Source organism: Melozone crissalis, unplaced genomic scaffold, assembly GCF_028551555.1.
Source record: "Melozone crissalis strain CALT ecotype California unplaced genomic scaffold, PUWL_Pcris_2 ptg000129l_1, whole genome shotgun sequence".
Classification (NCBI taxonomy): domain Eukaryota; kingdom Metazoa; phylum Chordata; class Aves; order Passeriformes; family Passerellidae; genus Melozone; species Melozone crissalis.
The window spans coordinates 625888-638111 of NW_026535903.1; the positions used below are offsets into that span (position 1 = coordinate 625888).

At 55.3% G+C, this 12224-nt stretch overlaps 1 protein-coding gene across 2 annotated transcripts in view; it reads right to left on the reverse strand.

Annotated features, from left to right (window-relative positions):
• The window catches only part of RPTOR (regulatory associated protein of MTOR complex 1), a 104924-nt gene that overhangs the window by 45517 nt on the left and 47183 nt on the right, over positions 1 to 12224 (reverse strand). For both annotated transcript variants that reach the window (XM_054293063.1, XM_054293062.1), the window contains exons 10-15: positions 9692 to 9767; positions 7988 to 8089; positions 3689 to 3772; positions 2659 to 2769; positions 945 to 1019; positions 434 to 499 (exon numbers count right to left, since the gene is read on the reverse strand). In XM_054293063.1, the coding sequence (XP_054149038.1) occupies positions 434 to 499; positions 945 to 1019; positions 2659 to 2769; positions 3689 to 3772; positions 7988 to 8089; positions 9692 to 9767 (514 nt within the window). The remainder of the gene's footprint in view (positions 1 to 433; positions 500 to 944; positions 1020 to 2658; positions 2770 to 3688; positions 3773 to 7987; positions 8090 to 9691; positions 9768 to 12224) is intronic.

Here is a 12224-nt window from a genome sequence, read left to right on the forward strand (position 1 = left end):
GTTACAGACACCAGCAGCACGAAGGGAAAGGCAGCTAGAGCTGATGAGATAGTTGAGCATTACAATGCTTTCTGCAATGCATAAAGCTGGGTTTTTCCTCTTTGGAAACGTTCCTTGCACCTGTGAGAGCCCCGGGGTTTATGGCTCAATGCACAGAGCATTCCCAGCCATCAGGACAGCACCAGAACCCTTCCTGTGCCAGGGGCCGTGCAGGGACCCTGTCCTTGTCCCCCACTGCCAGGTGCTGGCTACAGAATGCCTGTCACATCTCCAGGCCAGTTCTTCTCTTCATCCACACAGAAATAACAAAAACCAACGTCCCGGTTCTGTTTCCAAGCTCAGGTTTAGTGCAAGCCAGGACAGCTGCAAAAAGCCAGGGCAGGAGGCACAGAGAGGTGGCAGAGGATGATGAGGGAAGGGCTCTGGGACTCACCTGCCCCGTGTTGTAGTTGTTGACAATCACAGCCAGGATGAACGCTGTCATGGTCCTGTGCTCAGCCTGAAAACAGCACAGACTGAGCTGAGCTGGGGGCAGAACAGCCACAGCCCACCCTCCAACAGGGCATCACCCCCAGAGCAGGCTGTGCCATGGGAAAGAGTGAGAAAATCCCAGCTTTCCTTCCCCTTTCTTGGCCCTGCTACACCCCAGCATGCTCCCAGCCAGCTCTGGGGAGACCCCAAACACCCTTATGGGAACCCAGCTGCTGCAGAGGGAATTGCCAGAGCTGTGGGGCTGTTCCCTGCCCCAGCTGCACCCCCAGGGACCCTGTTTTGAGAACCCCAAGGAGTTTGTACAGCCCTGGCTGGGTGGTGCCCGTGCCCACAGCCCAGCTCTGGGTGCCACTGCAGGGGAGGCAGCCCCACATGGCACCAGAACTGCAGCACACCAGCTAAAACAGGCAAGGAAATGCCCAAGAGCCTGAATAAATGTGACTGGTCCTTACTGGCATGTAGGGATCTGCCAGGACTGAGAGGAAATACTTGTGCCCATTGTCCTTCACCAGGTCAGCCTGGCACGACTGAAAGGGAGACAAGAAAAGCACAGTGAGAACCACAACACACACATTCCTTCCTCCAATAATGCACAAACCTTTCATTTCTCATTTTTCTCCCACCTTGTTTCCATTTGAGAAGCCAGATGAAGCTCAAGCCCTTCCTGGGGGCTGCACCAGACAAGGGGCAGGGCAGGGAAGCCTCTGGCACTGCCAGAGTGCCACAGACAGCAGGAAATGGGAGCCCTGTGTGGGCAGGAGCCAGAGCAGCCACCTCTGTGCCCCACTGAAGCTCCCCAGGAATTTGTGTGTGCCACCAGAGGCAGCCCAGGCTGCAGAGCAGCCCCTGGGAGCACAGGGGAACTCAGGGCTGGGCTGACACAGCTCAGGCCCCACTCCTGGGGTCACTCTGAGAGGATCCACGTGGAGAAAGTGAAAATGGAAGGAGGAAACCCTGACTTGGCACAGCTCCCTGTGGCACGGGACAGGATCATGCATTTTTCATCGGGAGGAGAAGGGGAAGGAGGGAACCGACTGCTGAAAGGGGAAGGGGGGGCAAGGCAGAGATGCAAGGGAATATTTTAGTGCTGAGGAGAGGGAAGCTGCTGGTTTGGCAGAGCCAGGAGCAGAGGGCCTGGAGTGCTGCCAGGCTGCAGCTACAGGAGAGGCCTCCCCGAGCCCTGCTCAGCCCAGGCTGCTCTCAGAGCCTGCCAGGGTCAGCACCGCGTGTTCCTCACACAGAAACAGCCCCTGGACAGCAGCACAGGGAGCTGCCCTGCCCCTGCTGCCCAGCCCCTGGGGCTCAGGAGGGAGCAGGAACACACCTGAGCCCCTCTGTGCTGGGAACACAGGGCAGCCCAGCAGCACTGACACCTCCTCCCGCTCCTGAGGGAACAAACAGCTCCTGTGGCAGCGGCAGCACAGCCTGACCCAGCCAAGCCCAGACTCACAGCACATATTCTGTTTGCAGGGAGCTGCTGCCTGTGCCCCCCCAGCAGCATCCTCAGCACCTCCCCCTGCTCCCTCCCACTCCCACCATGTGCTGCTGGAATGGGGGAGTGAAACTGCACAAAGAAACCCAAACCCACCCCTTCAGAGTGCTGGTTTTGTGTGTTTTGCTGTAAAGCTCAGCCTGCAAACAAGTGAGGCAGTGCCAGAGCATGGGAGGGAAGGTGTGAGGGGCAGGACAGCACATGGGAATCACACCTGAGCCCTGCACACACCTGGGGCTGAGGCACCACGAATGAGCTTTCCACAAGAGCTCTGAGATGAATAGTTCTCATTTTCTTTGCTTTCCCAAATCCTCTTAGGATGTTAATGGAAATACTGTTATAAAACTAAACCTGACAATGCTGGATCAACAGCAGGAAAACCTTCATGAATTCAGTGCTGTGCTCCATACTGAAGTGCAGGAGAGACACAAAAACAACCCCCAAAGAGGAGAGATCCAACATCCACAGCAGTTCAGACATTCTACATGGGCTTCCAATTGTGCCTGAATGAATGTGAGCACCTCTCCTAACAACTGTGCAGTGCTCCACTAACTGCACCCCCAAACCACTGACTCAGAGACAGCACCCCACAAATTCCCCTGCAGTCACCCACCAGCTGCACTGTTCGTGTGCAAGCCCAGCAGCAGGGCTGTGCCTGGGGCAGGAATACTCACACTGTCCACCGCCAGGATCTTGGCCCAGATGAACACCAGGAGAGGCCTCAGCTCACGGGCTGAGCTCTGCAGCAGCTTCAGCACATAGGGGAAGATGCCAACAGAGAGGGCCTGGAGAGAGAGAGCAAATCCCTGTCAGTAAAACCCAAACCACCCGGCAGGGCCCAGGGTGCAGCATTGTTACAGACACAGCTGAGAAATCTGGGAGGAAATAATTCCCCAAAAAGAGGGGATCCCCAGTGTTTGTCTGTTGTTCTTTTCACCCTGAATGGCACCAGGTACTTCCAGACTCGTTTGGTCCATGGAGACCCTGAGTTAACCCAGCCCAGCCTCCTCTCCTCACACCTGGGCTGTTTTGTGCTCCTCATCCTCACCTCCCTCAGCCCTGCTGCCTCTCCCAGCTCAACACAGAGTTCAGGAATCCCAGCCTTCCCTCTGGGAATTACCAGGGCTCTCCAGGAGGAAGTAAAGCCCAGCACTACAAAGTGCCATCACTGAGCTGCTCCAGGACCAGCTGCTGCTCCATCTTCATCCCTTTTATCATCAAACAGCTCCATTTATGGGAGTGCTTTAAACTGCTCCTGTTTAATTCTTATTTATGCTCCACACTGTGCTGCCACTTTGCAAACTGCAGAATGCAGCTGCTGCCTGCTCACAAGAGCTTGTAAAACCCAGACACCAAACAGATCAAGGGGGAGAAGAAAATGATGCAGCCAGTAAGCCGAAAGAACACATAATAAACACGCGTGCTTTTTTTGGCTATTTATTTTATATATTTCCTCCTGGTTTGTCCCTGGCGTTCTTTCCCACTCAGCTGCTCCCTGGGAGCTGCACTGGGCAGGAGCAGGGGCAGGGTGTGATGAACAAGCCCCAAGTGTGACACTGCGACGCCTCTCCCTTTCCCAGCACGCGGCTGGCTCACTGTCGGGGCTGTGCTGTGCTGCCCAGCTCCCTCCCTCAGGCAGCATGCACCCATCACCCTGCAGGGCACAGGGAGGAGGGACGGAGCCCACGGGCAGCCCCCACGCACCAGACTGACAGCCCAGGGCCCCAGGTCCAGGAACCTGCCCAGCAGATCCAGCGCTCGCAGCCGGTGCACCTGGCTCAGCAGCACCTGCAGGGACAGCAAGGGACAGGGGTCACTGCCTGGGGGACAGGAAATATGATATAATAACCATGACTGCAAAAGGTTTTGGGAATATGAAACTGTAAGAGAGATTGAAATGAAAGCAAGCTGTGAGATCCCTCAGTTACTGAACAACTGGAAAGCAATGGTGTGGCCGGCTGAAGGTGATCCCCTTTGGATGGAACAACACCCTCTGCTCGCAGACAGGCCCAAGGGTCAGAGCAGACCCTGCAGCTTGGCAGAAGGGGCCAAAGAGGAGTTTTTAGGGTTTAAAATGTAACACAGCGTGGTAATGTAATGATTCTTATTGGCTGGATGGAAATGCTGTAGGATTTGTATTTTGTATTAGATTGGTTAGAGAGAATCAGAATATTCAGCACAGAAGATTTACTGTAACAGGAAACCCCCATTCTCTCTTTTACTCTTTCGTCTTCTCTCTTACTCCTTTACTTTTCCTCTCATCCTTTTTACCACGTTCTTGCCCTCTCTCTCTTTACCACTCTCTTTACTTCTCTTGGGCCTCTGACAGAGATGGCACCCAGCAATGCCCCTGTGCAGGGTCTCTGGCACCCTGGCACCCAGCAATGCCCCTGTGCAGGGTCTCTGACACCCAGCAATGCCCCTGTGCAGGGTCTCTGGCACCCAGCAATGCCCCTGTGCAGGGTCTCTGGCACCCTGGCACCCAGCAATGCCCCTGTGCAGGGTCTCTGACACCCTGGCACCCTGCAATGCCCCTGTGCAGGGTCTCTGGCACCCTGGCACCCTGCAATGCCCCTGTGCAGGGTCTCTGGTACCCTGGCACCCAGCAATGCCCCTGTGCAGGGTCTCTGACACCCAGCAATGCCCCTGTGCAGGGTCTCTGGCACCCTGGCACCCTGCAATGCCCCTGTGCAGGGTCTCTGGTACCCTGGCACCCAGCAATGCCCATGTGCAGGGTCTCTGACACCCTGCAACGCCCCTGTGCAGGGTCTCTGGCACCCAGCAATGCCCCTGTGCAGGGTCTCTGACACCCAGCAATGCCCCTGTGCAGGGTCTCTGGTACCCTGGCACCCAGCAATGCCCATGTGCAGGGTCTCTGGCACCCTGCAATGCCCCTGTGCAGGGTCTCTGGCACCCTGGCACCCATGTGCAGGGTCTCTGGCACCCAGCAATGCCCCTGTGCAGGGTCTCTGGCACCCTGGCACCCATGTGCAGGGTCTCTGGCACCCTGGCACCCAGCACTGTCCCTGGTACAGCAATCCCTGAGGGTCCCAGCTGCCTTTCCCTGGGTGGTCCCTGCAGCAGGAGCCAAGGGACAGCTCAGCCCAGGCTCCCTCTGCTCCCCAGGCTCAGGAGCACAGGGAGAGGCTTTGCTTTCCTTGCCAAATCAATAGCACAGACTTAAGAGGGAGCAAAAGGTCATGTTGGTCGTTAATAAAAATCTCATTAAAATGGAGTCTGACAACGCTAATGAGGTGGTGCTTTGCTGGCTTATACCTACCCTGGTGTGAAATATTAACAGATAGACTTGCAGTTCTTAATCTCCTTAACAGATGTAAAATATTGGAATGCAACGTTTAATCCTCAGTTTAAATTGAGGAACATCCTTCAGCATGGATCTCAGGGAAAGAGGCTCCTTGATTTACCTCCCCAATTCCACCCCCTCCTCAGTGTGTTTGCATGCTGCATATTGAAATGAGATTATTTTTCATGTTTAATACTGAAGAATAACTAAATTGCTTGGCTCACATCTCACACTCCGGGTGACTGGTACTGGGCACTGAGGTGGTGCAGGAAAAGTCCAGAAGAGAGCAGGGGGATGTGGTAACTGCTGCTGTGGGCTCACTCTGAGTATCAGAGCTCAGATCCCAGGACAGGTGACAGGAGAGAGGATTTCGGCCATCCTGCCCTGGTTGGCACCAGCCTATCCCATCAGGCAGCCCAGCAATAAGAGGGGCAGCACTGGGGATTGCAGCAGGAGCAGAGAGCAGGGGAGGCTGGAACAGGGCTGGGGCAGGGGGCACAGGTGTGGCACAGCTGGCACCCTGCAGCCTGCAGCGAAACCAAGGGACCCAAACTCTGTCAGGAAAGGGAACCGACTGCAGAGGGTGCCTGGGGGAACCCCCAGCTCCACACTCTGCCCTCTCAGCACAGCCCCCCAGAGCCCTCTGGGGCTGACTGGAAAGGCTCTGGGACTCACTGGGAAAGCTCTGGGGCTGGAAAGGCTCTGGGGCTGACTGGGAAAGCTCTGGTTTGCCATTGTCACCCCAACAAAGCCCTGGGCCTCACAGGATTTCCCATTCCCAGCTCCCCACAACACCCTGAGCCCAGGCTGAGACATTGCAGAGCCTGGGGGGAGGATGGGGGACATCTCTTTAATTCCATTATTCCTTCTGGGGGATGCTGGAGGTGCTGCTGTGCCACCCCCCACACCAGCCCTGCATCACCAGGAAGAAATGGGGAGTTAATTCCATCCAACACCCAAATTGGGGACCAGCCAGGACACAGGGGCTCAGGGCCATGGCACAGGCTGTGTTTTAGCAGGCAGCTCCTCACAGAGGCAGGATGGAGTCAGGCCTGCAGTGTCTGTGCACAGGAGGTCCCACAGAGTGAATCCCACAGGGATCAAGGCTGGCCAGGCTGTGTGTGCTGCTGCTGCTCCCTGGGGTCTGAAACTCCCTCCCTTCCTGCCCTGGATCAGCTGGGTTTGGGTTCTCAGGATGCTCAGACCTGTTACCAGCCCATCTCATTGCACTGTACAATTAATGTGCTATAATTATAACAACAATTACACTGTCCCAGCTGAGATTGCTCCAGGCAGGAACACAGGTTCCTCTGCCAGGTGACCTCTCAGTTCCACTGCAGTCACGCTCCTGCAGAGCCTGCTGGTGCCAAACAATCCCTTGGAAAGCAGCAAAGTTGGAGCTGGAGCACAATCCTGCCTGCCTCCGTGGCAGTGACAGAGACAAACCACACATCTGCTTATCCACCTCATCTCCCAAGGCCTGGGAGACTCAGGAAATTAAAATCTGGTCCTGCAGAGATGGATGGTGCTGTCAGTCACGGGCCCAGCTGACAGGGAAGGGGAGTCTCCTCCCAGATCCCTGGACAAGGAACATTCCTTTAAGAGAAAAGCTTTAAATTGTGCAGCCCACAGGTGCCTGGCTGGGGTCTGTATTTGTGTATTTCTGTCAGCACAAACTGCAGGGGAGGGGAGGCCAGAGCAGGCTGCAGATGACAGCTGCAATCCTGGCCCTGCCATGGAACATCACCTGAAACACTGAGATCTGCTTCCCCTGGATTTCCTCTCCTTCCAACAGGAGAGCTCTGAGCCATGGAACATCACCTGAAACACTGAGATCTGCTTCCCCTGGATTTCCTCTCCTTCCAACAGGAGAGCTCTGAGCCATGGAACATCACCTGAAACACTGAGATCTGCTTCCCCTGGATTTCCTCTCCTTCCAACAGGAGAGCTCTGCCTTGTCTGAGCAGTGTCCCCCACCCTGCAGGTGTGCAGAGCTGGGTGCTCCTGCAGCAGGGCTCCAGCCCCACAGCAAAGGGAGCTCCAGCCCCACAGCAGAGCCCAGGCTGGGTGCTCCTGCAGCAGGGCTCCAGCCCCACATTAAAGGGAGCACTCCCCAGGCTGTACCAGAGGGATAAAAGACATTTCCAAACGATTTATGCTGCAGTAACTTCCACTTTCTGCAAATGGCAAGATAAAAGTCTCTGCTTGACAGAGCTGGGACACAGAGGAGGTGCCAGAGGAGGGACAAGGAAGATGTGCTGCTCTCAGAGAGGCAGCAGAGCCAGACATGGAGAGAGGTAGGGACACCCCTGGGACAGGCAGGGACACCCCTGGGACATGAAGGGAGTGACAGGGACACCCCTGGCATGGGCAGGGAGTGACAGGGACACCCTTGGGACAGGCAGGGACACCTCTGGGACAGACAGGGACACCCCTGGCATGGACAGGAATACCCTTGGCATGGACAGGGAGAGGCAGGGATCCCTCTGGCATGGGCAGGGAGTGACAGGGACACCCCTGGTACGGACAGGGAAAGGCAGGGACACCCGTGCCATGGGCAGGGACCCCCATGGCATAGCAGGGACCCCCCTGGGACAGACAGGGAGAGGCAGGGACGCCCCTGGGATGGACAAGGAGTGACAGGGACACTCCTGGCATGGACAGGGACAGGCAGGGACCCCCCCAGCCCCAGCACTGACCTGCAGCACGATGGGCAGCTGCTCCGGGGGGTTGCGGTTCTCCACGCCCATGGTCAGCCACACCTGGAACGCCGTGAGCTGCTCGGCGAAGAAGGGGCTGTGCTGGGGGAGCAGACAGGGACAGCAGCCTGGGTTAAACACCAGGGAGGGCACGCAGGAGCCCTGACACCCCTGGCCCTCGCTGTTTCCTAGGTTTGTGCTTCGGAACTGAGCCGTGTTTGCTCGGGGTTTCTAAAGGCACAAAACCTCCCCAAAGACTGAGCAGACACACGTCCCTTAAATGTGGTGGGGAGAAGGAAGGAAGGGGAGAGAAAGGGGAACAGTGAGCACAAAGGTGCTGGGGAAGCTGGTGCTGCTGCCCAAAGTGAGCACAAAGGTGCTGGGGAAGCTGGCTGCTCTCCCCAGAGCAGCAGATGGAGCAGCAGAGGATTTATCTGCTCTGCAGAGGCCGTTTCACTCCTGCAGCAGCACTCAGAGCTGCCTCTGCCCCAGCCAGGGTGGCACAGCCCAGGTGCAATGAGAACAAATTCCTCACCCATCCATCACCCTGAGGGTGTGCTGCAAACTAAGGGTTTGCACTGACCAAAGCACTCAGCGGGAACCCGCAGAGAAACAGGAATCAGTGGGGAAGGAGGGAGGGCAGAGATGGAGGAGGGAGAGAAAGCAAGCCCAGACCATCCCTGTGGGAGCACTGGGAGCCCCCAGGCCCTTCCCCACCAGGTTTTTGTGTTTGCCAGGCCTGAGCAGGCAGGAACAGCCTGGAACAGCCAGGAGAGGTTTGAGATGTGCTGCTGATGCACCCCAGCCCCGAGGCTGTGCCCAGGGCTGTGCCCAGGGCTGTGCCAGGCCAGGCTGCACTGGCAGCCCCCAGCAGGGCCCTGTGCCTCACCCAGCTCTGCCCAGCCCTGCCAGTGGCCACAGTGACCACGGGCACTGTCCCTTCCCTGCTCCTGGCCACCCCCGCCCAGGCTGGACCCGGCTGCTCTCTGAGGCTGAGCCTGCCCCCACTCCAGCCCAAACCCACACCAAACCCCATTTGTCAGGCCTGAAAAGCAGCCTGGAAACTGCTCCCAGCCCGCCCTGAATCGATGTCCAGCTGAGAATGGCCACTCTTGTCCGTGACCTCCTGCCTGATCCCAGCCAGTTTGTGCCTCTTCCCACCCCAGAACACTCAGAAATCTCCTGAATTTCAGCTCGCTTGACAGAGAATGCCCAGCTGAGGGTTAACACTAATAAAAAAGCCTCCAATGGCATTGTTAGAGACTGAAAGTAAAAATGAACGTAAGCCAGGAGAGGAAAAATAGTATTTTTTACGTTGTAAAGCAGAGCACTGAGTGAGGAAGGAAGGGTGGGAGGATAAAGGCCTCAGGGCATCCTCATCAGCCCCCAGCCTGGCAGGAGCCCACAGTTCTCCTGCTGCAATTACAGCCAGAAAACCTGGGGAAGTTCGGGAATATAAATAAACTGCAAAAATGCTGCTGAAAATTAGAGAGACATCAGGGTGGAGCAGGGACCTGAGCTTGGACAGCAATTATTACTTGAAGTTTCACTTCATGGAATGTCAAAGGAGTATCAGGAAAAATCCATTCTGAATAAAGGAATTTAAACTAAATAGAATATAAAATTTTTTTGTTTTCTGAGATTAAATAAAGCAGAAAAACCCCAGTGACTCCTGCTAACAACCCTGGGACAGTGGCCACTCACCCTGAAGGCAGTTCCCTCCTCGATGATGGTGGGCAGCTGGGAGAGGCAAATGTCCACAGCAAGGTCCCAGGCTTGCCTGCAGGGAGAGAGGGAATCACAGGTTATCCTCAGGAACAGCAAGGGAAACTGGAATTGTGGCCATCCAGGAATGTGGGCAGTGCTGGCTGGCTCAGGACTGCTCAATATTCCCTGTTTCCAGGGAGAAATGGGGAAAACACCTGAAGGAGTTTCTGCAGCACTGGAGAGTGTCAGCCCACAGGGCCTTTGAGGTGTTTTACTATGCAGGAGAATGGCTCAGAAAGCAGAGACAACTGCTCCGATTTTGGCTGCCCACAGACGGATTCTGAGGGTCACTCACTGCAGCAGCACATGAAGATGCTGAGCTCCTCACAGTAATTTTAGGTAAGCAGCACTAATACTGCTGCAGAAATGCCCAAAGCAGCCCTGTGAGGTCAGATCTCAAAGGCTTTAAGTGTTATCAGAAAGAACGAACAAAAAATTTGAAAAGAGATTGGAGTAGATTAAAATGAAATCTCTTTTTGATGCTTCTAAAATCAGGCTGCTGGAAAGAGCCACAGAGCCAACACCGCCCAAACCACCCAAACCTCTGCCAACCTTCCCAAACAATAACCACAAGGTGAAACCTCAACCCTCCTGCTCTCCACAACCAAGGGCTGTTGATTAATGGCAGCTGTGGAAGAGGCTCTGCTCAAGCCAAATGCTTCTCCAGCCATCCCAGAGCAGCCCTGAAATGGTTCTCCAGCCCTTCCAAACCACCCAAAGTGCTGCTCCTGTTCTGTCTGTGCAAAACACAAATCCTCCCAGCCCACGGGACACCAGCAGCCAAAGTAAAACTTCTCTGCTTCCAACCAGTGCAACAGCTGCTCCCTGCTCAGAGCCTCAGCGTTACACACAGGTTACACACAGGTTACTCACTGTGCTGGCTGCACAGACAATGCCATTAAACTCCTGTTACAATAATTACAGGATTCAAAGCAAGCCACGAACGAATGGGAAAGGGATAAACCCTGGAGGGTGGGGAGAACTCTGGCACAGGGCTGGGGACAGGGATGGCTGGGAGGAAGAGGAGGAGGAGGAGGAGGATGAGGAGCAGTGTTTGGCAGCTTTAATATCCCAGAGGGAACAGGAAAGGGGGGCACGCCTGGATGTGCTGCCCAAATCCCATCACACAAACAAGAGATAAATTTGGGAGCACAGGGACCCGGGATGGGAGGAGCTGCATCCCACCCGCGATTTATGAAAGGCAGAGATCACAGCACCCCCTCGCAGAGATGCTGCCTGCAAAGGGCTCTGCAAGATTTGTTCTCACTGCAGTTGGGACACAAAGGGCTCAACATCTTCCTTTGCTCCCTCCTCACTGCTCTCCCCAGTAACTCCAGGCCCTCCACCCTGACAGTGACACTGATGGATCCATGGGGTGACAACCCTGTAAACACCCAGGCCTTCCACTGAGTTATGCTATCAAAGAAGGTGTTAAAGAGGATTTTTTTTAATATTACCTTGCAGTAATTGCACAAAGTTGAAAGCTCTCCTTAGCAGGAAGATTGACTCAGCTAAAAAAATGGACTTTGCTTATCCCAAAGCCAAGGCAGCACCACAGCAGGAATGGTGTGTGCAGGGACCCCACCTCAGCCCAGCACCCTTTCACTGCACCAGGACTGGCTGAATGTTCAATAATTTACCACAAACTCATCAGCTGCCTCCTTGTTTCCCAGAGCTGCTGCAAAGTTTAGAATTAAGTCCCAGCCCTGCTCAGGGACTGTTCACTGCCCAAACCCATGAACTGCCAGGCAGGGGAACCCCAGGAGCACTGGGGATGTGAGATGTCTGAGAGCAGAGTCCCAGCCCAGGCAGAGCTGTCTGGCTGCACCCACGGGTACCCATTAGCTGGCAGCTCCTGGGGGCTGATTTTCTTACACTCAAATTTTCGGGCTGACTCAATGTCTAATGCTTTTAACTCTGCTGTTTTTTTTTAATAATGTATTCTTGACGTCTTTTAACGCTCCCTTTCCCCCTGGGAGTGGTGGGTATTACCTGGCACCACACAGGTACCAGGAACAGGAGGTTCCCTGCCTGGAGGGAGGCTGAAGCCACCCCTCAGCCCTGGGGCAGCTCCTCCTTCTGAGCCCCATTTCTGGAGCCATTAAATATTTCCCAGCCCACTGGGTCTGTTGGGCAAGACATTCCTCATCAGTTCTGGAGCCCAGTGCCAGCCGTGCCCTGCGACACAGCCCAGCTCACCTGTGTGCCAGCCACCCTGTCACCTCCCTAAGCTGCTTCAGGGCACAGCTGGAAGCTGCTCAGACACAGCTATTTTTATAAACTGGTTACTGCTGTGAATATCTGGCACAATCTGAAATCCTTTTCTTCCCCCAGCACATCCCCCTGCTCCAGCCACGACTTAGGGCACAGGCTTTGCTATTTCTGTGCCACAGCAAAGTGTCCTAGTCTGATAATGGGGCTTGGAGACGGTAAGGCTAACGCAGAGACACAAAAAATATCAGGTTGCAGT